Genomic DNA, 27,269 nt, shown 5'->3' with positions numbered 1-27,269 from the left:
GATTATGAAGCATCAGAAAAAATATCAAAATGTTTTATTCATGTATAGAGTGGTGACCAAGTAGGCGTAACCCCCTTTATTCTCAACACCACAATGGTTGTGGTTGAATGCTTGATACGGAGACATACCTGATGGTTTTAAGAGACTGAAACATTGGTATGGAGACAATAATTTTTGTAGCACTGCCAAATTCTGTGTCATTTTCTGACACACTTCACGTTCCAAGTGTGTCATTACTAGGGGCATGCATATTTCGTTTTTGACAAAAAAACGAAATGTCCAAAAACACATTGTAGTGTTAATTTTTCATGTTTTTGAAAGGTGTGTGATGCATTTTGCTACCATGTTTTGTCACGAAATGAACTGCAAAATGCGAAATAAACTCTTAAACACGAAATTTATGGTTTATTTATCGACGCGACACCTTCTGAGGTCTGAATTATCCTGCAAGTTATGCAAATCACAGAAAATTGATTAATTCTGCTGTTAATATTGGAGAAGCAAAAATGGACTCCTTTACACAGAAATAAACTTAATACTCTGATAACTACATAAATGAATGGCTTATTGCAGAAAGGGACCCGAGTCACTTTTGCACAATTCTGAGAAAAACAATGAAAAATCGTATAATATTAATGAATAGTTAATTTTGCAACCCTCAATGCACCCCCCTGCAGTATGCTGCTACACACAGTGGAGATGAAAAAATTAACTCTGATACCTCAAAAATGTGACTCAGGTCCCTTTCTGCAATAAGCCATTCAAATGTGCTATTAGAGGTGAAATGTTAGTTTTGTGTACAAAGTGTAGTTTTGTGTACAAAGTGTAGTTTTGAAATCAAATTTAGGATCATATTCACAATTTAAAACCAAAATGTCATTTTATACTGCTTTTGATCCGATTTTTCATCGCTATAACACAGAAATTTTATTTTATTTACTGCTTTTGAACCCGAAATTGACTGTTTTTGTACCGATTTTTTTTATTATTACCAAAATTATGTGCCTCTAGTCATTACCTAAGCAAGATCTTTCCAGGGGGGGGGGGGGGGGATTGGAAGAGGTTCAGAAGATTACCCAGATCCCTGAGCCTCCTTAGCTTGGGTTCCAAGAAAAGTCCCGACCTCACCTTTCACCGTTGGTTCATCAACGACAGGGTCAGAAATAACCGATATCGCACAATGCAAGAGTTACAAGCAGCTGTGGAAGATGCCTTCATGCACAGAACATGGCATAGAATTTGGCTGTGCTACAAAAATGACTGTCTCCATACCAATGTTTCAGACTCTTAAACCCAGGAGCCTATATTCCAGGCTATCTGCGAAGCCTGAAGCCTAGAAATTAAAATACTGAAGAAAAATCTATTAAAACTGAATTAACCTGATTTAAAAAAAAAGATAATGGTGATTCTGAAGTTGGCAACCTGATTTCTTCCGAGTTGGCAACCTGAATTCTTAGGAGATGGAAACCTGAATTTTTATGAGTTGGCAACCTGAATTCATAGGATTTTTTATAAGTTTGCAACCTGACTACCGTTGGGATGGCAACGTGGCTTCCTTGAAGACGTCAATAATGAGTCTAGTATTCTCCCCTCCTCCATAGACTACAAACAGGTGTCGTAGTGAGCTAGTCCAGGTCTTAAGACTCCGCATACACCACTGCTTAACCCATCAGACGTGTGTCCCTATCAGGCATTCAACGATCATTGTGGTGTTAAAAATAAAGGGGGTACGCCCACTTTGTGACCACTCTTTACATTTGACCTAAGTCCATTTCAAGGACTGCATCATCACATTGTGGTATATTCACCAGAAACAATGAAAACATTTGGAACATTCTGTATCATAAGAAAAACACAGAAATAAAAATTAAGGTGCAAGATGTAAAAATATTGACACTTCCAAGAAATTCACATACTGACCAACTTGAATACCATTACTACATACTTTTTAACTATGCTCATTCATGAATCATATTACTGAATGCACAAATACATACAAGCTTAACATATACACACTCATTAATAGTTCTATCATATAATCACCCTGCTATAATGTATTGTATCGAGTTTCTCGTGATTACATAAAAGCACACGAAGGCACAGACAAAAGCCATGACAATTTCTTCCCTGATAAATGCCTATGGAAATACACTGCAACAAACACTCTTTCTTATCAGTTTCAAAATTCAACCAAGGACATTTTCACAGTTTTCTCAGGCCTATTTTAAAGAATATTTGTAATATGTACTAAAAATACAGCAATTTTAATATTACTGACACATTATCGAAAGTGTTATTGAAAATCACTGCATGAAATTCACACAAAACAGTAGATTAGGCCACCGTGTGTTCAGAAGGGGAAATGAAAGAGTCAAAATGTAGAGGATAGAGAATCGTGTCTGGCACTGAACCCAGTCCACATTTTGGAACAAGGAACACATAACCCTTAACAAAAAAAATATGCTAAGTCATGAAACTCCTAGCCCTAATTATGATTAAGGTCTTACTTTAATGATGAGAAATGAAGAAAAATGACGTATGGGACAGTAACATGGCAACATTGTACCATCATGTTTATTACATTATAATAAAAGTTTCCTTGATGCTGTTCAAATCAATTCGTTTTCAAACATATGAGGGGTTCATAGTACAAGTGGCGTTAACTCCATCCAAGACAGTTTTGAGAAAAAGGCACATTTACATAGCTGAGTCCCACGTTTAGCTATTGGAGCACATAGTGGTGCCTATATGAGCAAGAATTTGTAACTTAGGTGACACTTACTTCTAGCACTGAAATGATACTTCACACTTCTGTGTTATACATGTAACTCCATTTCCACGGAAAGTGGAGTTATGCCACTTGTGCTTTGAACCCCTCATACGATTCTTGTTGTTCGTTTGACCAACCAACTGTTTTGTTTGGAGAATAAAATATGTGGTTGATAATAATTAGATGTATAGAATTAACACTGCATTGTACAAATCCCAGAAGAAGTGGTTTGAGTCCTGATACGAAGTGGACAGCTCAAATCACACAAAAAAGCTGGTGAATTGTAAACCAAAAAATTTGTTCCAAAAGATAAAGTGTAGTGATAACACTACCACTTTGTAACCAATTAAAGGGTCCCAAGCTTGATATCCGGTAGAAGCACAATGGTTCCGAACCTACACTAAACCGTAAGCCCATTCCCAATTAGCCAACCAGAACATACAGTGGACTTAAAACAACCTTTGACAGAAGAAATGGCAGTGATAAAGGACGATAATGAACTCCAACACAAATAATTTGACCAAATACACTGTCACGTTGTAATCCTTTGTTCCCTGTGACTTCCCTTTTCTAACGTTGCTTCCAAGATATTCATTTATTTGGGATTTCATCTGCATATATTACTGTGTTTAAAAATACACAATAAAGCATAAAATTGTTGATGCATTTAATTCCAGGCTAAATGGGACTGGATGTACAGTTTAAAGAGATATTCGGACCACTGAAACATGACCTGATGAGGAAATGAACCTAGAACACTTGATTAACCCTCTAACCACAACGTTTAGGCTTAAAATAAATTGAAATTTCAAACAGAAATTATCCTTCCCCAATGTGTCATTTTCTTTAGTGATTTCAGAAACCTATTTTTGAAATCAGGTGGTAACTTCAAACTACAACTTCAGTTTACACATAATTGTGCACCACAACTTAACAGCATTTTACTCATGCCTGTACACAAAGGAACCGAAAAATTTACAAATGCTTGAATTTTTCTTAATGAAACACAGATAAAACTGTTTTCAATGTACATTCATTACAAATATTCTGTCCCAAATATTACTACTACTACTAAAATAAGCCTGGATTTAAAAACTGTGAATGTAAACATACTTTCAAATATCTGATATTCCATTTCTACACAAAAATGCAGGCATGTGTGATAAACAATTTAGACAATTATTTTAGGATTAACTTGAACAAAAATTTATAAAATAACTTCGAACACAACATGAAATAAATATAAGGCTCATTAAAAATTAATATGTTTTTAAAAGCAGAATGAAATTCAAATAATTGTTATAAATACATAACTTAAACATTATTCACCATGTGAATTAAAACTTTGAAAGTGGATCTATCTTTGGTATGCATCAAGATTGTTACAATAAACAATGCAACAATTCCAGAACATTGCAATAATTATTATTAGTAATCCAATAGGAACAATGACTACAAGGAATAAGATACTAAAATAACAATAAAATGCAAAAGAATAGAAACTGTGTACGTCCTTTTTGGAAATGTAGAAACAGCAAGTACTATTCGATTCCCCATTGTGCATTATAAAACAATACACAATTTGCAACCAATTTTCCTTTAAAAAATAGTGCTTTTTTTATCAAGAATGACACAAAGAGCAAGGTGAGGACAACATTCCACAAGAATTAACAAATTAAATGGATCACAGCCATCTGAGATGCAAATAAAAATGTATTATACTGGACCCTGGACACATGTATGCAAAAACCATGTTGCAAATTAAATTTTGCCCCCCCCCCCCCCCCACCAAAAGCACTCCCTTGTTCTTCAAATTTAGAGTTTCGGTTAAAAATCTTGTGGCCGATTCTGGTCATTTTGATACCAAGATATGCAAGACACTAGTGTTAAATTCTCACATAAACACGCACACTCAAAACAAAGCTGATTTCACGCCATTACAAGCACAACCATCAAACTTTCCCTTCCAGATACTCTGCTCGTAGCTGTTACTTAGTATGCCACTCATTATACAAAAATGTTGCCGAAGTAAATGAAATCCCTTTTACTTCGCAGATTACCCTGTTTTGAAGTGGATCAACGCTATTCGACCTTCAGCGTGTGAGCATGGGCAAATATCAACCCACCTATAAGTTCAACCAGTGTCCGGTCCAACCACGTGACTGGATTTGGGTATATAAGCCCTCCTTCATAAAAGCCTAGGTGGCCACCATGAGCTAATTCCAAATATACTACTCTGTTGTGGCTTTCTGTCGGAAAAGAAAAGACACAGTCACTTACAGATAGAGAGGTGGTTGCAATTATCAGTTAAGGAGCACATTCTGAAAGTCGAACGAGATTAATGCATTAAATGATTATTGGCCATTGGCCAAGTCCTGGCGTGAACTTTGTTCTTGCATGAAATGCACAGACCAGGAGGTTGGTTTGTTCAGTAAGAATTATCTGCTACTTGTAGACAATGTGTGTGCATCAGAGTACTGCAATGAGAGCTTTTCGCTCGAGAGATTGATAGTTCACACAGGCAATGCTAGATAGCATACAGAATTCATAGATGAGTAAAAACTGCTCCAACGAGCTGAATATGGTGTACATTCGTATGCTCGAAGCCAAATTGTACACATATTTCAGTCAAATATGGATCGTGAAGTAAAAGATGCAGTGAAATTTAAAATTAAGTGAACATAGTTATCACCTCCATGTTAATAAAACATTAAAATGCTGACCAAGGCAAAATTTATAGTATAAAAAATATACACTAAAAACATAATGTTTCCACCCTCTAACAGGGTCTTCTTCAGATGAATATTCACAATGAATTCCATAAATTTATTGTAAATATTCATATTTATCATTTATAAATATTAGGGATGGGACAGATTAATTGGTACTCTATCAGTATTGGCTGAGATAAGCATATCAGGTGTATTGGTATATCGGTAAAATTAATGGACTGGTCTACGTCCATTTTGCTGCCTGGAGGCTGATGGTTGTTCTTTAGTAATTCGAGGGTGGTAAATCCAAAACCGAAATTCGTTTTTTTCGGGTTTTTTCTATCACGTCAGGTTTTGGAGGAAAATAGAAAATTATCTAATATTAGGGATGTATATTTAGAGCAATGACACAACGTAGTCCGTAAAGAGGTCACAAGATGGCAGCACATGGAATACTATAATGAATATTATTTCAATCAGTTATTCGAACATTGTTAAATGTAGAAACGCAAGAGTATATTAACTAATATTCATTTAAAATTCTATCCAATTACAAATAGAACTGAGTATCGTATACAGAAGCGGTTCAAATACCAAAGTATTCACAATTATATTTATGAAGATACAGTATTAGTTTGGGTTTACAAATTCGACTGTTATTGCATATCGGAAGCGCTTGCTGCTCTTAACTTTACGCAAGTTTTGTGTACAGTTGCTGATTTTAGTGGTGTTTTGTGTATTGTTTCAGTTCATTGCAGTTCATCCAGTTACCTGTTCAGCTGTTGTGTATTTTTGTTGACATGGCATCTGTTCGTCGAAAGTGCAAGAACAACCCTGATATATTTTGTTACATTTGCGGTTCTTTTACAACCCCAAAACAAAGGACAAATATTACTGACTTTGTAAGGAAAGCATATAGTGCATATTTCAGAATTAAATTGTGTGACCAAGATAAATCCTGGGCACCTCATCAAGTATGCAGGACCTGTGTAGAAAATCTCAGACAATGGAGTAAAGACAAGCAGGTTTCACGAAATATCCATGCTTTTTGTGTTTATGAGACAGTCGAGCAAGGAACGAACATTGGGTACGAAGACTGTGGTTTGCCAGGAAAAGCTTTGAAGTCGGAGCGAAAAACATCCAGAACAAGGGGCTTGTTGATCCTAAGAAAGTGTTACTTCCTCCACTGCACATTAGTTGGAATTAAGGAAGCAGTATGTAAAAGCTCTGGATAAGAATGGGGCTTGCTTTAAATACATTTGCTCAAAATTTCCTGCATTGGCGCATGAGAAAGTAAAAGCAGGTATTTTTGATGGTCCTCAGATAAGGATGCTAATGAAAGATGAAGAATATTACAAACAATGAACCGCACAGAGAAAGATTCATGGTGTGCCTTTTCTGATGTCATTACAAACTTTCTTGGAAACTTCAGGGCGCACAACTACGAGGTTCTAGTTGAAAATTTGTTGGTGACGTTTCAAAAGTTAGGAGTAAATATGAGCGTCAAGCTTCACTTCCTGCACAGCCACTTAGATGTATTTCCATCCAATCTTGGTGCCGTAAGTGAAGAACAGGGCGAACGCTTCCACCAACACATAAAAACCATGGAGCACCGATATCAGGGGAAATGGAATGAAAACATGATGGCCGACTATTGCTGGTGCTTGCAGCGTAACGTTCCTGAGGCCACCTATCCAGAAAATCAAATAAACAAAAATGTTTGCCTAAGTAGGTATGCATGTTGTGCTATTCTGTGGTGTATGTTAAGTTTAGCATAAGTACAGGCATCAGGTGTTGACTGTATGTGCTCGTGAAACAAATTGATTAATTTGCCGGAATTGCCTAAACATTTTGTCCATTAAGAACTCTCTATTGAGAAAATAGAAATGTATGTTTGTTAAACAACGTGACGCGATACTCTGCATGGACATCTCACTACGTCGCATTCTCTTTGCAAGTGCTGTTGGAATGTAGCTGGATATAATTTTCTGAAAATTTTGAAATGTGACTTGTGAAACAATGCAACTTAATACCTGTTATCAGCTACGCCACCTATGTACAGTCCTATTATTTCATTATGTGCAGATATCTATATGAAAAATTGTTGGGGAGTTTAGCTCAGTATTATAATTTTGTGAAAATTTTCAAATGTGATTTGTGAAAAATTGTGACGTGATACACTTTTTCTGACTACATATCTGGAATCAGCGACCTCAAATTATATAGAATCAGTTAAAATATCTAAGTCAGCAGAAAAAAAAAATTATATGTAGACCAGTGTAATTTTACCAATCTGATATATCTATCTTAAATTTTAGTGCAATATCCTGTCATTCTGTTATAATTTTTATGGATATAAATATGTAATCCACATAAAAATAAATACCTAAATATGCAGGTTCTTTTGCACTGCAGTCATCTTGCAACATACATTTATTAAGGTCAATGAAGCATTCACACTCTTCGAGGATCACTTGGAATTTTATATTGGATCGGTAGAATATCAGTTATCATTATCGGTATCAGCCAATCCATAAGAGACATGGTGGTCTACTCGGTAGGGGGCCTGACTGCCACATGAGAGACCCGGAGTGGGTGATCTAAGGGTGGAATTTTTCCGACCCTGTCGATGCGGTTCACTCAGCCTCAAATCAACGGGTACCTTGATTGGGGGTTAAGGGTAAAGGCAGGCTGAGCTACAAAATGGCCAAGATCGAGAATGTGTGGGTCCGTATCTCCACATCCCCTAAATGTGCCTACATGGCACGGTGAACTTAACCAATACCTTGCCCATCCCTTATAAATACTCTGAGCTACTTGGAATTGTTACAACTTTCAATCAGTGGGAAAAGTTAAAGTATAAGGAGTGGTATCGGCTATCTACAGCACACAGGAAGAAAGGAAGCACTTACCAGCAAATGTTCGAATTGGATTTAACAAAATTTCAGGTACAATAGGGTCATCTTTGGCATTTACGAAGATCATTGGTGTGGTTATTCCTTCAAAGTAATTTTTAGAACTGCTCCACGCATACATATCTCCTACAGATTTGAAGTTGTAAACTTTCCTGCAAATTAAAGACATGCATGTTATTTCACACATTGTTTTCTTTAAATTTACTTAATTTTCATAAATTTAATAGAACTAAGTCTCACAAATATGCTTTACTCACAAAACATTTTAATGCATACACAGTTTAGTCAAATTCATCCTTTTGATTCCTGATGAAAATAAGTTGCATGACATATTTGACATTTGAGTGACGTTAGGCCAACTGCATTTGAGAGTATCACTATAATCAGGAGGATGTTCACTGTTAAAATAATAATGTTTTAAATACGGAGAAAATAGTGCTCACTTTCTCCGCAAAACTGTTTTATTTGTAATTCTATTAATTTCAGTGGCCACTGTCACCATCCTCGTTGGAACTTTTGCACTGCTACATGGCATTCCACCGAGGATGGTGGCAGTGACCATTGAAATTAATAGAATTACAAATAAAACAGTTATGCGGAAAAAGTTAGCACTATTTTCTTGGTATTTATCTATTATCGTGTCTCTCATTTCCTATTTATGAATAATGTTTTATTTAAGAACTTATAATTGCCATTTTATTTTAAAATTAAATCAGCAGTTTGCATACCAAATAGGAAAATAGAATTAACTGGTCTTCAACATGGCATGTGGGAGTAAGAAAGAGGGTGGAGGGGGCAATATCCCTATCCCCCGAGAAATTTCAAACTAATAATACATCATAAATTAATATAAGAGTCCAACATTAAGTGACCTCTGCTCCAAGTGTCTAAAGCTAACAAGAAATCAACAATGAACAAAAGAGTGAATGGCATTAACTCACTTTCCTAATCATCAATGACTGCACCTTTGAGTCTAAAAATTAATCAATCACATTAGAATGCAAAGTCCAATTAACACTGAAATATAACGTAGAGCAATAGTCACTATACAACTTTTCCGGAATGTCTGGAGTAGCGACGCACAGAGGGGAAAGCTTGTGGATGGGGCCAGACAAGGTGGGGAAAGGTGCGGGATGAAAGCAACAAAGTGCTGCGCGGTATAAAGGCAGTAAAGCAAAATGCTTTCTGCTGCCAATTTCTTCTTTTATTCTCAACAATGGCCAGTGTATTGTTTTACACAAATAACAAATAATATCGTGCATTTATTGTATTTTAAGAAAACAATGAAATGCAATGCAAGAACGCCAATAGTTGGCCTGTAAATGGTACATAACTTATTTGTTTACACATGTACTTTTTTGAACTGCCATCCTAAAAACCCAAACTTCTCTGTGAACGAGCCTTCGTAATGCCTCTAGCACAAACTCATCAAAGTCTGCAAATTGTTGAGCTCGTTTCAGATGTTTCATGCCTGGCGTTTCCAACAGGTGATGTTCCATCCTTTTCTCGCGATTGTTTCGCTTCCTTCTGGATATTAAAAACGGTGGATTTCCCAATTCCTGTTAGGGCAGCTGTCTCCAAAACACATTCATTTACTGTTTTACCTCATGCAAATAGGTTCTCAAACAGGGGCAACACTATGCGGCGCTCTCCTGATGCGAGCTGACATGATTACTACAGAACTACTGGACAGTGAATGAGCAGTCGAGTCGCCCCCTCCCCTCCGTGTGTTCATTGGGCAAGGTACACACCCTTCAACTTGCACCACGACCATAATCACGTTCTCTTACTCCAGACATTCCTTAAAAGGAATATAACATTCAGGGAATTTAAGTAATCACATGCCAAAATATCTAAAACTAATAATAAATCATTGATTATGAAAATAATTAATTACAAAGTAGCGATTGCCACCTCCACGCTGGTAACTAAAACTGGCTTAGGCACAACTAAAAAACATCAACTGCTGATACTAATATTGCATTATGAAATAATTCAAAGCAAGCCTTTCCATTAGCACCAATTGACAAATTGTCAGTTAGCAGTATTGTTGTTATTATTATTAGTTGTACCTTAGACATGAGATTGATCAACATATAAGACATCGTCATACTAGGTTATGACTAAAACAGGCAATACAATAGGGTGGATCTTTCACCCATCAATATCTGGATTTTTGACAAGGTATTAAATGGATCACCTGGTGTATGCTTCATCCAATTCAGGAAGCGTGGCTGCTGCTATGATCTCCCTTTCATTGAGCGAGAACCGCCTCTTCACCTCTTCGGACAGTAAGGCATATCGATGCTTCAGTATTATAGATTTCATGCATTCAGTTATCACATAAAAGTAGAACCTTCGAAAGTTCTGCCAGTTCAACAGCAGACGAGTGCCCCTGCACACAAAAGACAATCATCATAAACATGTATGGTTCTCATTGTTAAATAATACACAATAAGACTAACTGAATCATTGGTATTTTGCTGAATTTTTCTTACTATAATACATTTCTTTAAAATCACATTATTAAAAATATAAATATGCTGACCAAGGCAGTAATTTATTTTATTAAAAACATAAACTAGCAGTCTTCTTCTAGCAAGGTCTTCTTCAGACTCTGTATCAAGTACAAAAGTAACAAGATACAAAAACAGGGCATTATATATACACAAACATTAGTCTCTTGTCAAGAGAGAAAGAGGAGAGGAGAAGGAAGAAAAATGAAGGAAAAAGAGCGTGAGATATAAAGCCCAACCACATTCTATATGGAAGTAAATATGTTTAGCCTTTTAGGTGAAAGTACAGTTCACAAGTGAAAGCCACCTGCTAGAAAGTTCCAGAACAACTTTCTAATAGTCTGGAGGGAGTAATGTTTGTGTATATATAATGCCCTGTTTTTGTATCTTATTACTTTTGTACTTGATACAGAGTCTGAAGAAGACCTTGCTAGAAGGTTGAAATGTTACGTTTAGTTTATGTTTTTAATAAAATAAATTACTACCTTGGTCAGCATATTTATATTTTTTTCATAATCGTGGAAACAAGGCTTAATGGTGTTATAATCACATTATTGTACACTACTCTTCATATTTTGGTTTCTCCGTTATCCTTGTTTAACATTTTTCATTACCATGTGCATTTTGTTTGTTCATTTTCTTCCTTTACATGTATGGGTAAAGTGCAGTAATTAGGAATCTTTCTGTATATAACACTGTTTGAAAACTTCTAAAAAATTGCTATTACAAGGTGACATATCGACAATAATCATGACAGGTTACGGTGCAAAGCAATAAAGAATAATTAAAACAAAGTTCAAGTTTACATTTTTCCTCTAGAATAAAAATAAATTCACAGAAACTTACTCAAGCGCATCATAGCCCTGACAAATTGAAATCCCTCCAATGATATTCGGTGGACGACGTCTATCTTCCCCCATGTATTTCGCTACTATGTTTCCACCCATACTAAATCCTACAGATATGATCCTCGTTGTAGGGTATTTTTCCACTATATGGTTCAACATTGCTCCAAAATCATCTGTATTACCTGCAGACAAAAATAAATAATAAAAAACCTGACAAAGTAGTAAAAACAAGAAACAATAACATATCATTTTTTCTCAATTATTATTTAATCTAATGTGGTTGTACACTTCTGTTCACGGAAAGCGGCACACTCGTTTGAGTTCAAGATCAGCTTTGGAGCCGATCAAGTGTGGCAGTACAGCCGAAGTAAAGGTTCGGGAAAACAGCACTCGGCAGTGTTGCTTACCACTAAAGTTTTTCACTGGATAGTTATTTTCTCCTTGCCACACGAACAACAACAAAGTATAAACCTGTGACTTCATGACATACTTTTCTTGGTACCGGTTTGGCAGAGAAAGAAAAAAAAAAGTTTCACCACACGGGGAATCGAACCTAGGATTTCAGCTTACGAAGCTGGCACTTTACTGACATGGACACAAGCTGTGGTGCAAAAAAAGCACGCTATTAGGGTGATTTCTCCTGAAGATTGCACTTTTACTTGTCCGGCTCCAAACTTCCAATGTCCCTCTCTCTAATTACATTAATTTGAAAGCAATACGCTTCATGGTATAGTGTCTCTATGCTGTGCACACATTGCTCTTAGACTATGAGTTAATGTTGTGTGTGTATATTAATGAAGACAATCGAAGACCTGCTTTTCAGCAAGGTTAGTGTTTCCAACCCCTAATAATCTTTGTGCTCTAGCTTCTGTCAAAATAGCAGATTCTGATATGTTATGATATGGGAAAATTGATGAAGGGACACTCGCAAAGAACACCAACGCTCAGGTTGGAATTCGAACCCGGGTCCTCTTGGTGAACGTCAACATTGCTATTACGTTAAGCTAGGGAAAGAGGTAATGGAACCACTATCCACTCCCCTCTGATTTCAAATGAATATGAGCTTTTCCCAAGCGAAGGGATTGAGGTAGGGTTTTTTTTAGATTAGTTATGCGATACTGAGTATCTAGAATATTTTCCCGATTTTTTTCCTGCTATTTTGTATTATAATTGGACACTGCATTGCATTAATATTTAAAATGCAACGCTTTCCTGTAACCGTTTCTTTTCACTCGGCAAGTCAGAAAATTCTCTGGATCCAGTGAAAAACTTTAGTGGTAAGCAACACTGCAGAGTGCTGTTTTCCCGAACCTTTACTTCGGCTGTACTGCCACACTCGATCGGCTCCAAAACTGATCTTTAACTCAAACGAGTGTGCCACTTTCTGTGAACAAAAGTGTAATCATTCTCGAATTTCATTACAATTTTGGTGTATCTATTGTCTCTTTCACTGGTAGTCCCATAAAAAATGAAATCCATATAGAATACAATATAGAATATTACAATTAACCTTTAGTGGATGGAAACCTCTCCCTACATGTTAGCCTCTATTGATGAACACTTTCCAGGTGCACTCTTTTCAAACTTGCTGCGAAGTAGAAAAAAATAATTAAAAAATCGTAGCTCAAGAACTTAACGTTGTTGAAAAATGTTTTTTTCTCTCTCCTTTTTTTCAACATAATAGGGCTTTTAGCTAGGGCTACCATACGTCCTGGTTTTCTAGGACATGTCCTCTTTTCGGACCCTGAAATTTCCGTGTGGGCGGGTTTTTACATTCTGTTAAAATGTCCGGGTTTTTACTTTTATCCAATCATCATAGGTCAGAAATCGCTAAGTTACAACTTTTCGAATCATTAAAAGTCTGATGTTGGCAGTACTGGACGATGCGCTAAGCGTTAGTTGTTTGTTGTTAGTTTCAAGTTCCGGTCGATGTGATTTCCGCGTCATTCGTTTGTTCGTGTTTCGAAGTGGAAGTTAGAGTTTGCGAACACGGTGTAAGCTACTAATATGCCTAAAAGAAAGTGCAAGTTTACTAATGAGTTACAAGAAAAGTATTAATGTTTTAGACGTGGTAGAGACGATTTTGAAGGCGAGTGTATGGTTTGTAAACCCGGTACATATGTCTGTGGCAAACAAAGGAGGGCTAGACTTGCAAGCACACGTGGAGTGCAAAAAGCACAAAAGAGCCGTCAGAGGTGAAGAAGCTTCATCTACAAAAGTGACTCAGTTTTTCACGAAACCTGGCAGCGAACATGAAGATAAAGTAAGTGCTGCAGAAGGTTCTTTCGCGTTTCATACTGTTAAGCATCACAACAGTTATAAAGTGATGGAATGCACATCAAGCTTGATAAAATCATTATTTCCTGATTCCAATGTAGCTAGAAAGTTCTCAACTACAAGGACATCAGCCTTGCCATTCCATGCCTACCCAATGAATGAAAAAGAATTGTTGAAAAAGATAAGTTCTACAGTAAAGTATGCTTGGGCTACTGTGAACAAGGAGCAGTTGGAAGGAAACAAATAACGAGGTACTGTGTTTCTATATTTAAAAAGACTAATCCAGAATACACAATCATAAGAATAGGTTAGTTCAATATAACAGGGTGGACGTCAATACTATAAAGTCAGGTTAGGTTAGTGGCAGTATAATATCATGGAGAATAATATTTTATTTAATGGTGATAAATTATGTGATTTATGTAATGTTTTCGTGTTGTGAATGAATTGATGGCGTGTGTGGCTTGCGAAGAAAATGTCCTCTTTTTAGCATTTCAAAATGTGGTAGCCCTATTTTAGCAGAGGTGAAATTTATACATTGCACCTCCCAGTAATGAGTTACAGGAATAAGTAGAAAATCTAAATTCTGCCTTAAAAAAAACGGTATTCAGCGCGTGCCTGTAGCCAGCACAACAGAATAAGGACACATTCTGAAAATCGCACAAGTTTAACGAATTATGGCCATTGGCCGTTCCACAAGTCCTGGAATGAAGTTTGTTATGGTGTTTCTTAAGATGAATTCGTGCAAAGTGTGAAGTTCGTTCTCACATGAAATACATGGACCAGAAGGCTGGTTTGTTCAGTGAAAATCATCTCGTGCTTGCAAACGCTGCATGAACATGATGGCTTCAAACTGCACTAGTTTGGAAAACTCAATATAATTTGAACAGAGAGCAACATGCACAAGATGAGGGTGCCTTAACTGTTCTGAAAATGTGATTAAAAGGAGTAAGAATTCCTTCAGTAGTTCAGGAGCCCAGTTATCTTTGTTGATTTCGTTTTGTTAAGACTTAAGGAACACACACCCAGTGAATAAAAAAATGTAGTGTGTAGCAGTGGTACATTTCTACAACCATGCAAAGTTGCATTAAAAATAGGCTGATACTTCTTGAGGAGGAGGGGGAGAGATAATACATAAGAAAACCAGTGTTCAGTCAAAATTTCAAGGCGGTATATCTTTGGTATCATGAGTGAGAGACAGTTAAATCTCAAGTGTGAGTCGTCCCTTTCCTGCAGTGACTTGTTTATTCCTGCTCTCCTATGCTTCTTTGTCCAACTGGATCAGTTGTGGTGTAGCTGTCAGAGTGTGCACATCTCAGTTAACTTCTGTGCTGTGAATTGTTTGAAACTTGCTTTATTACTGTCTTCATTTTTTAAAAAAATCTTGATATGGAAGGCAAGAAGTGACACATTTACTGTTGTAATCCTTTGAAGAAAAAGGGACACTGGTGTAGTAAAGATCTGAGAAATGTGGCAGCTTGGATGATTTCTGTAAATTACGGAATTGAAGAAAACATGAAAATTTGCACATACTGGAGACTGCAGTTGGGGAAGGAAAAGCAGGATATCGTTCCAGAAAAAGAAAATCCTTCAGGGCCAGATGATAAAGCTGGTTCTAGTTGCAGAAACAAAGATTCAGAATATATGGAAGTTGATACAGGCTACTTCAATGCTTCTTTGATCTCTCTTGGTGAATCTCCAGTGAGTAAGAAGAAACTGAAGAGTTTGAAAAGGTATTGCAGAGAAAAGATAAAGATAATAAGAAATACTTATACGGTACCCAATCCCTTTTTAATGCAGAAGGTGATAAAGATGAAGAAGAATGCCAATGTAGCAATTCAGAATCAGAAATCTTTGAGCAACTTAAAGAGAGATTTAAAACTGCAAATAAAAGTGAAAGGTTCATGATTTTGTCTAGTTGGTCATGTGGAAAAATTGAAAAGCAGTTTGTTGTTAGTAATTACATAGCAAAGAAAGCAAAAAAACTCATCGAAGAGAAGGGAATTTTGTCCTCACCTGACCCCAGACCTGGAAAAACTTTACCAGAAGAAACAGCCTCATTAGTTAAAGATTTTTACTGCAGTGAAAAAAGTTAGCAGACAAATGCCTGGCAAGAAATACTATGTTTTCTTGTGGGACACAATGGTAACATATCCACATCCAAAAAAGATTGATCCTGGGAAATCTGAGAGAAATATTCACAATACAATATAAGTACTTAAAAAAATACCAAAACACGTTTTGAGATGCAACTGGTCTTTTCCTCAGGTGCACTTCTTGGCAATCGGAATTACTTCATGCCTACGTCAATTTACACAAAAGAACAAGTTGATAGTAAAAGATCATGGTTAAAAAAGGTATTTGTTAAAACTGCCCTTTGTGCACATAAAAACTCACTTTCTCACATTGCCAAGCATGAACCTCATAAACCGATTGCCAAGAAGTGCACCTGAAGAAGAGACCAGTTGCATCTCGAAACGTTGTGTTTTCTATAAAACATATATTCACGAACCATAAGTAATCACTTTTATGGTATTTTTTATATATTGTATGAAATATTCACACTTTTTAAACTGCTACTTAAGATTGGGTTTTCAAAATTTGTAGAATTAAGACTAAAGAGTTGCATAATAGCAGGAGCCAGTGGTACCCACACTGTATGTGTTTGTACCACTCATCAAAATGTTTAACTAACGATAGCTGGAGCTCACTTAAATAAAATAACTCTCCCAGGACATGAATATCCATTAAAAACATACCAAGATTATCGTTCAAAAATAATGTGTAGGGTACCACAACAGAAGTGTTTTCTAGATGAGTGTGATTCCTGTCCCAGGATAATTGATTTCAAGGAAGCCTTGCTAACAAGCCTTGAGGAAGAGATGATTGAAAATATAACCTACAAGCAGTGGATCACTGTTCTCTTGAGACAATTACTACATCCACAGGGGAATTTGTTCAAGATATTTCAAATCAGTTGATCAATCTCAAGACACAATTATATAGCCAAACAGCAATCAGTATATTTTTCTGAAAATAAAAGTTCTCTAGTGCATGATGAAGCTGTGGAGACATATGATTTTGCTGAGAATTACTCATTTATTTTGCAGAATGAAGTACAAGGGTTCCACTGGAACAACTCAATGGCAACAGGTCATCCATTTGTAGTATATTTTAAATGAAGATATTCTAAAACGTAAGAGTTATGTCTTCATTTCAGACTGATTGATTCACAACACAGTTCTTGTTAATGTTTTCCAAAGAAAGCTTTTAGTTTTCTTGCCAAACTTACAGAAAGTATATTATTTTTCTGATGGTTCAGCAGCACAATATAAGAACCGCAAAAACTTTGCAAATTTGTGCAGCCATCATAGAGATTTCGATGGCATTGCGGCTGAGTGACATTTTTATGCAACAGCTCATGGTAAGGGAGTGTGTGATGGTGTTGGAGGGACAGTAAAGAGGCTGGCAGTCAAAGCTAGACTCCAGAATCCTCTTTCAAACGAAATCATGACACCACTCCAGCTATTTGAGTGGGGAAAGGAGAACACTCCATCAATAACTTTCTTTATGTGACAAATTACGAACATTTGGAAGAAGAGAGACTTTTACAGACACGGTTTGGTGAAGCTGTAGCTGTAACACGGACTCAAGAGGTTTCATGCATTTACACCAGTAAGCACAGAAAAAGTGTTTTCTGCATCTGAAGAAAAGTTGGTGCACTGTGTTACAGTTAATGCAGATGTTGAAAATGTACCCTTTGAACACATCACAGGTTTTGTAGCATGTGCGTATGATGCCAATTGGTGGGTGGGATGTGTACTTTCGAAAGATGTAGAACATGAAGTGCAGGTGTCTTTCTTGCATCCTTGTGCTCCAGCACAGTCATTTACGTAGTTATCCAAGATGACCAGATGTTCTTAAAATCCCAAGACATGCAGTCCTTTGCAAAGTGGACCCTGTAACAGCCACCAGTAGAACATACCAGCTAATGATAAGATGGTAAGAAACGTGTATACTAAAAATTAGTCAAATCCATGACCTGAAATTCCAAAATTTATTTTCTCTTGGTTGATTTGACTCGTCGATCCTATCGACACTGAATGGAATAAATTTGCAGAAAGCATGACAAAAGGACATGTAATGCCAGTCACCCAATTTTGAAAGAAAGAAGAAAAATGGAAAATATGCAAATTTTAGAAAACCGTAATTTTTGGGCAATTTTGAAAACTGGACATTGCCCGCTGGCCCTCTAATTGTCGCATGTTGTGGAACAAGTTCTTTTGCTTTTATTATTACACATAAAAGTAAAATATACCATTAAAAAGCAGAGGTTGAAGTGTAATACACCATTTACAAGTTCTATCTCAAAATGTTGCTAGGAAATCAAATTGACATTTTCAAATTGCATCCATTAGCAATAGTAACATTTTTTTTGTTATACCTTTATATGTATACAAATTAACAAAAAAGAAACTGAAAAAATCACGTGTAGTTTTGAAGAAATAACATTGTAATGGCTGCTATGAGGAGCAGGTATGCTACTTGTCGTTTGCAGAATACATGTGCTGGCACGTGTGGTAAGATGGGTTTACTGCTCGTCTTCTAAATGTTAAACAAAATATGAAACACACCGCAACTCATATCATAAAATGATCTACGCTTGTACTAATCGTGTAAACTGTACTTACCATACTGGAATATCCTTGGAGCTGTTACTTTAACACTCATGAGGGCACCAACATGGTTGATAACTGCACAGCGGTAGCCATGGCATTGAGCATAGTGCACAAAGGTCCTAATGTAAACACTCTCGCTTGTGTTCCCAATTCCAGGACATATTGCCAACGTATAGTCGTCTATAAAGACAAACATAGTCAATTTGTTGGATCAACAAAACTTCCATGACTTATCAAATGACCTACCACCACCTTAGCCTTTACAAACCCACATTCTCTTTTCACATTTTGTCTTTGGTGTAACCACCAAAATCATTTAAAACAATACTTGCACAGATGGGCTATTAAGTTACTGCAGTCCTGAAGAGAGGCCAAATATAATTTATTTCTTACTTTTCCTCAAACATACAACCTATCAGCAGATACTCTGTCCAATCTAAACCACACAGAACTGGATTTCTAGTAGGAATGTCCTAGTTGGCACTAGACTGGCTACCCTCTGCTAATTTTCGCCTCACAGGATACTTGTTACTGTACTTGTTGCTATACTTTTGTTCCCATAAGACAATGCACAGAGCAGAAAATCTAAAAAGATGGACGAGCAATTTGAAGAACGTTGTAGGAGAATTACTGCTGTTATTAAAAATTTAAAAAGAAAAGTATGGACTACAAATTGGTTCAAGAGAAAATAAAAATATGCTAATCAATGTGTACTAAACAAGCTTTATAATGAAATTGGGTATGCATATTCATCATACACGAGATTCACACGATTCATTCATAAAAAAAAATGTTCAACTAAATATATCAAACATTTAATACACTACTAATAATAAGGATTTTCATTATCGGCAAATCATATTTGTTCCGTACAAATCTCATCGCTTTGCATAAATACCTAAATATTAATGAACTGAACACGAATCTGCATCATCTCTGTTACTTTTTCATTTATCGAGAACCGAAAAAAAACAACCAACATTCGGAAACCACAGACAAAAAACTTTTGTTTGGTAAACTCGCAGATTATCCTCACATGGCCAAACTTGGCTCTGATTGGCTGTTCCATAGAATCCAGTCAAGGAAAGCCAGTTGCAATTAGAACATGGCCTATTCCTCAAAACCAGTCAAGCAGCTAGCCCGGCAGCCATGAATTCCACCCAGGTAGCCAGTTCAGCGCCAACTAGTGTATTTCTACTGGAAATCCAGTTCTGTGTGATTCAGCCTTAATATGCTGTCAGGCAATAACTTAATTGTATTTGCAGTAGGTCTGATGTACAATACATCCTAAATGATTGATTTTCCTTAACTTCTCTGCCACTTTTGACTAATTGCAAACATGAGGAAGAGTAATGAAATTGATGAAGAGACACTTACGAAGAATACATCACAATCTCCACAGCTATAAAAATTTGCACAGCCACATCTTAAAGCTTACATAACAAGCATGTCTTGAGGGCCTCCTGCAATAACTACTATGCAAGCATGGTTGGCTACTCACACATGCATAAACACTACAAATTATTTTTCCACAATTAAACATGTGCTATTAATTACTTTACTGCAATAAATTTGACTGTATTAAAATCCATGCACACATATTACTCTAACTCACCAAAACAAAACTCATATTCTAACAAAACTATGCCTTATCAACACATGTAAATAATCTGATTGTTCTGACGGACATGAAATTGAAATTAACATTTTCTACTAGTACCAAACAAATATATCTTATTTATTTATTAAGAGGTTTTAAATTTCAGGCTAAGATAAAACCAATTTGGTTGTTGTTTGCATGCAACATAGTTTGTGAAAATTACATCAAAATAGTGAACAGGAAGAGGAAAGCATCAAGTGTGGTTTAAACACTCTACTCTACTCACACAACAGAACAAAACTTGAGATAAAATTAACTATATTCTGCTATTGTACAGTGTGTTCCGTTCCACCTTCCCCTCTAAAACTCGTCGACAAGAACCTCCGGATTGTTTATTAACACTTCCAGTCACCAAAAACTTCACATACCATGCTTTAATGGTTTTCCCATCAGGTGCTTCACCTCCATATTCTCTCCAGTAATTTCTTTGCGCTGTCACGATTGATTTGGTGTCTGCATACCAGAATACAGATTGTGCATGCTGCTGCGGAGTCGCCATTGTGCTTTATGCAATTGTGGTGCTGCATAGTGAGAGAACGGTGAACTTTGAGGCCATGCAATAAAATTCTTTGAGTGTCTCTTTCGTCTAGTACCACTCGCATTCCATTATGTTTCATAACCTTTTAGCAATGATGAATTGAAATGTGGTACGTTGGAACGGAACAGGCTGTACAATGCCAATGCAATGATTGTGCCCCTATGTGCTTTTCATGAGAGTAAAGCATTGCAAACTTTCTCAATTTTATATATACTACATACTACAAGGATTTTTTTTTCTTTCTTATTTTACATTGCATTTCTGCCACTTTCGGCTAATTGCAAGAATGAGGATGAGTGATGATTAGACGAAATTGATGAAGGGATGCTCACAAAGAACATCCAAACCCAGGCCTGGCTCAAACCCAGGAACTTCGGTAGCAAGATTGAAAGTTGGCCACTTAATGTGTTTGGCTAAAAAGCATTATACTGTTGAATGGTCAGAAACTATACAAAGGTAGATAAAAAAGAGTGGTATATTAGAAACAGGGAACTAAGAAGTACTGGAATTTGTAGAGAATGCAGCTGAGAATTCAAGAATGAAAACTGATGTTCAGTATTGATTTTAAGTGTATGGAGATAACATCCAACTATGGTAGTTATTGCAGACAAACCTAAAGAAAGGGAGACAATATCTTCCACATCTTGACAAAGCGTGAAGAGCTGTGTGACCAATGCCAGTGGTGGACTGTGGAGAATTCACCTTTAATACTACTTGCTGAGTTTCCCTGTCTGTGTATTGGGAGAAGAAGGGGCAGTAGTGCAGACATTTGCAGATCATTTCCAAGAAGAAAACTTTCTTGAAGACTGTACCTGGATGACAGAATGCAATCTTTAGTTCATCCAATAATTAATTCTCTTGCATACACCCTCTTTTTTATTTTCCTTTACTTAATAAATTAGATCCTGGCAGAATGTTTAACAATTTACAACAGGAGGAGGATGTGCAAGGTATAACTGCAAAGAATCATCAAGCATTTACAACCCATTAACACCCCAGGATGGAATATATGTATCATGACGATATACAACAATCCTACTGTGGACTGAATATGGCAGAAGACTCACTGCACTGCAATGAAAACGGCAAATTTTACTAACATAGGCAATTCAAATCAAACAGATTTCTTTCTTTGTTTTGTTATTCATGCTCTTCTTAGAAGTTCTCATAACCATTGTTGCATAATACAAAACAACACTATATCTTATTTTGAAAGTTAGCAGATACAGTGGAACCCTGATTTTATATTTTCCCACACTATACATTTAACCTTGATGGTCCCAACATAGCAAAATGTTATAAAAATTTCCTCGATTTTACATTTTAAGACTTTTCAGCTTGGTTCCCCGAGAGTAAAATCGAGGTTCCACTGTATTCATTTGTCAACATTTCATCCCAGTCACCCAAGAACTTTCTTCATAGCAGATGCCACATATGAGATACTCCCAGGCTTCAGATTTCTGAGGCTAGCTAAGGATAAGAAGGTCTCAAAACTCTATGCGGCAATCAGGTACGGAGGTACAAAATTGATGATACAATTATAAATTACTTTAAGCAAGCAAATAACTTGTAAACTTGGCAGCACAAAAGCGATGTTTGGCAACCACTTTGCAAGTCAAGAAAAACAACCGAAGTTGATATTTTCAGGAAGCCAAACTACCCTATCAGAAAATTGTTCAACACTCAATACTGAACAGGCACGAACTTGGAACTTCTGCATGCAAAATTAAAATCTCCAAAAATTTTGAATCAAAAATTGCACCTTGCAAAGAAAGCAACAAAACAATTCTGCAAATCAAACATAACTTACCAATACTGAGAACGTCTAATGTGTAAATACGTTATCAGTTACAACAACAAAAATGAAGAGAGGTGTCGCATGAAAAGTTCAAAAGCAAGAGCTAACATTTCTGAGCTAGCAACAACCAAGCATTGATCATATTAAATGTGCTATCTTGACACAAATGTGTGATATATTTGTCGTTTGGAAAAAAATCCTCCAACGTACAAGCGGGAATGGATTGTGTGTCAGGTGACAAAGCAAAGTTTTATGGGAGTGCGGAAGCGACATACAAACTCACCGAAGAGATTGAACTGACGGCGTAGTGCAGCTAAATATTCCAAATCTAACATTTCATCATCCAGGATGCCTTTGGAGAAGAACACTGCAATCAAGCCAAGTGTAGTGTTTTCTTTTACTACAAAACTAACCTATTGACCACTGCTTCAAGTTACACAAGTCTGTTTAGATTGGAAAAGTGTGGTTCATGATTGATACACAGAATTCATTAAAATTGTCATCCAATACCAGAACAAGAACAAAAAATTGGAAAACTGTACTAAAGCATATGACACACTTCTACAAAATTTATGACATTGCTCCCAGGATTTAAACTAACATTAATAAAATTTTAGTCTTTAAGATCAAAGGACAATTTGAAAAAAACGTAAATTCCAATATACCTCCAAGTTATTACACTACAAATTTCACTTTCATACCAATCAATCTCTTTCAGTATTTTGGGATCATTTCTGAACTGTTCAGATACATTGGATAGAAACAATTCAAATGCTAAACTATACACTCATGAGCAGAAGTGTTACTATACATTCATGTTCACATATGGAGCAATAAGATAAGATAGACCTTAATTTGCATTTACAACCTAACCTTTCAAAACAGCAAAGTTGAGTCGTTGCTTTAAGTCGACTTTATGCACAGATAGGCTAATTGGGACTGGGCCTACAATTTTAAGTGGGATTGGAACCACTATGTGCCTCCACTGGGTATTGAACCTTGGACTCCTTAATTACAAAACAATGTTATAGAGTTAACACAGTGGAGATCCCTCAAATGACTGAGGATCTATATGTGATTGCATGTTTCTATTGATTTTGACAAATTGCGAATAAATGAAACCACATTTAGATTGTATATAAAGGGTATGTTTTTCAGAATTTGTCAGGGTGGATTCTTCTTTTAATCAAATATAAGGTCTCCCAAGGTGGATGCATCAATTAACCCATAGCAACGAACCACTATGTGGATAAAATCGAGAAAACTGAGCCACCTTCACCCTACACAGGGTGTTGGAGAAAAAATGAGTTAATTATGCAACACAACATGACACCACTGGAACCTTGCCATTTTAGGATATCATTTTCTTGATTGTTTCTGGTATTTAGTCACATGACTAACTAATTTAACATTCATTGTACATGTAATATTTGAGGTAACAGGTCACTTAAAAAATTATATTTTCCAGTTTCCTTCTGGCATCTTTGCAGTGTATGGATACTTCGTGGAGTGCTAGCTCGTAGTTTGGAAAGTTGTTTTTTGTAATTCTTGTTAGAAGCAGGTGAGAACACATATTTACAGTTCATTTTCCAGCTGAAATAATGGAACCATATCTAATCTACCAAGCAATGCCCCATGGTGCAATAGCCCTATGAGGGCCAGGGCCTGCCATTAGCTGAAGCATGATCAGTGCATCAAGTGCCATCACTTCTGTTTCTCTGACTTTTGAGAGTGAAGCGTGTTATTCTTCTCTTCAAGTAGTTCCCAAATTGTTTTCATGATGCTGGGTCAACACTGAAAATTTGGGGGCTGCCACCGGGTATCGAACCTGAGACGGCTTGCACTAAAGGTGTTGCATAACTGTAGGAAAACGTACGTGTAAACTTAACTGATGAACATTTACCACACTACACAAAGTTATTAATTTCACAGTCACAAATACTAATACATCCCTTACAATGGAAAAGAAATGTAATCCTACATAATATAACTATGTGTGTGTGTGCGTAGAGGCCTATGTGATAATCTTATGATGTAGCCAAACTGTTGTTACGTTATCACCAATGTGATGGTTACAAATGAACAGAATCACCAGAACTTTCGTCATAATGTTACAAGGGTCTGCATAAATTATTATTATTAAGGAAAAAAATGAATCTGTGCACTTACCTTCTGGTCTGCTAACATCTAGAGGTTCATAGAGATCATATGTTAATGTGGTGCCATCTGGAAGCGCTAAATAGCAACGCTCACCTATCGGCCAAGGACACTTCACACGTCCAACTATACTGTGGACAATTGTCTGGATGTGGCCACTGAAACCCCATAGCCTCGTTGGAATGTAACTGCAAAGAAAAATGCAAACTCATTAGCACCTTCTAATGTAAGTTTATTAACTACAGAATGCATTCATGTAAAAACATTAACTATAACCAAAATGTTTAAATATACACTTCACCTCCTGTCCTTCTTCCTGAAGAAGGCCCTGCTTCAGTTATTGATAGATTATACAAATCAAAAATTTTGATTACCAGGATGTTGTTTGTTTAAAGGTGAGTAGACACACAAAAACCATCAAGAGGGTGGAAAGAAGTGTCCGTGACATTTGTTAGACACATAAAAATAGCCCTTACCCCAACTAAGCAAGGGAAACAATGGAAAACCTGACTGAATCACCTACTCATTTGTGAAAGCACTCACTTACAATTTGGTTCCTACTGGCAATGTAAACAAAGAACCTTGTAAGCTTAAATGGACACCAATAATGAAAGATTGGTGGATGCAAAAACAAAATGATAGTCTGAAATGCACAATTAATTTCTATATTAAATTATCCTACTGATCCAGGCTCTAATATGCAATAAATAATTTGTGTATATATCCTACACTTTTTGTGTTTTACCCATCAAAATTAGGATTACACAACTTCTGAGCAAGCTGTACTTGCTGTTTTCTAGTTTTCCTACTTTAAAGATACTGATAAAAACCCAATGGTTTAGAATTTCTGTCATGGGATGTTCAATCTTTTGCAAATGTTGATAAGAAAACAACAGGTCTTGGAACTGTTCAATATCTAATTCCTGAGCATAAATTGCACCTTCCTCAAAATGTAGTGCAGCAAATAGCACAGTAGTTCAGATCTCATTTTAAACTGCAAATCCAGTCCTGATCAGCATCTCTTGAACAGCTAAAGTGGGCTTAAAACAACAACAAACTTAAGTATTTACTTTTATCAAAATATCTACCAACATGGAATAGTGATTGTGGACTGTAGTGTAATATACCAGTTCATTCACACATTGCAGATAATTACCTTCAAAATTTAATACAGTATTCTACTAATCCATCCTCTACAATCAAAAGAAGCAAACAAAGCTGTTGCATTTTTTAAAGCATGCTTTACTCTCTACATACACATGAAAAGCAGTGGTTCTCAACAACTACATAATCTCCAATCTTTACATACAAGGCTTTAACCCGAATGTTCAATTTTAGGGAGTGTAAGGTCTATGCTAGAAGGGTGTAATGGTAAATTTAGCATGAAAATGACCTTATATGAAGCAGCTGTGAAAAAAAAAATAATTAAAAAAAAAACATGTATGATGGGGAGGTTCAATGAAATTTTCTGGGGTGCCGAGGGTGGAGGGTTGAAGGATGTGAATAAAGCACTGTTCAAAAGTCACTAACTTCAATACTTTCCTCCCAGCAGCACAGTCCGACTGTATATTTTATAAACCACGACAAATGTGAAAAATGCGCTGAAAACAACTGTGAATTCCTGAAAAGCACACTTCCAGGAATCGGCGGCATCGAACGAAATATAGGTATAACTCCATGTCGTATGATTCATGTTATTTCATAAAATGAAATGCACTAAATTTGTAAACAGGGTTTCTGGCTTGTTTTCGTTTTTCATCGGTGCACCAACACTTCAAACGTCCAACTTCGTAGCATCAGCACTTATCCCATCACTTAAACATCACTGTATAAAGCACTCTTTCCATCATGAAGACCATAAACACACGAGATAGTTTAAAAATAATAAAAAAAAGTTTCCATCAATACGCCACTTATTTTCCGATTACTTACGGTTCGTGAAGAAGTGGAGCAATCTTTAAGATGGTTTCCAAAAATGAGAGATCTTTACAATAAATAGCTGGTTTTTGAGGCTGACTGTTCACATTTAAAATCCTAAATAGTATACATAAAATCACAGCAACAACAGCCAACAGCGCCGTAGACATTGCAGAAATAATTCCCTCTCATTCGGCTGCTTTCGTTCCTGTCACTGTCACAGTGTCAGCAGGCGTTTTCGTTTGGAACATACAGGGGAAGGGAGGTGCGAGAAAGTTCAGGATGAGGGAGTGACGTCATGCAAACAGAAGAAGTACGGCTTGCACTGGTCGGCACGGTATTTTGACCGCTCTGCTGTCTGACACCTTTTTCTAACAAGCTTTTCGATCACAATCCTGCTGACATATTATGGTACACTGCACCTCAGCTATATTATATACATACTTTGGACTGCACGTTGATATAAAAAAGTTACTAAATAGC

General features: G+C 36.5%; 1 protein-coding gene across 1 annotated transcript; it reads right to left on the bottom strand.

Moving 5' to 3' along the window:
• Window positions 1-706: 706 nt before the first annotated feature.
• On the bottom strand, window positions 707-27,021 carry Hydr2 (abhydrolase domain-containing protein 2). The gene is made up of 7 exons (XM_083142524.1): window positions 26,802-27,021; window positions 24,882-25,057; window positions 18,729-18,896; window positions 11,759-11,942; window positions 10,597-10,791; window positions 8,394-8,548; window positions 707-5,019 (listed from the first exon to the last, which is right to left on the bottom strand). The coding sequence occupies exons 1-7, from the start codon at window positions 26,954-26,956 to the stop codon at window positions 4,853-4,855; spliced, it is 1,200 nt and encodes a 399-aa protein (XP_082998650.1). The 5' UTR covers window positions 26,957-27,021; the 3' UTR covers window positions 707-4,852.
• Window positions 27,022-27,269: the final 248 nt, after the last annotated feature.

The sequence above is a fragment of the Lepisma saccharinum genome, chromosome 21 (assembly GCF_977018435.1).
Source record: "Lepisma saccharinum chromosome 21, izLepSacc3.1, whole genome shotgun sequence".
Lineage (NCBI taxonomy): Eukaryota > Metazoa > Arthropoda > Insecta > Zygentoma > Lepismatidae > Lepisma > Lepisma saccharinum.
Note: the sequence above shows the minus strand (reverse complement) of the source record. Positions and strands in the feature narration are given on the sequence as shown.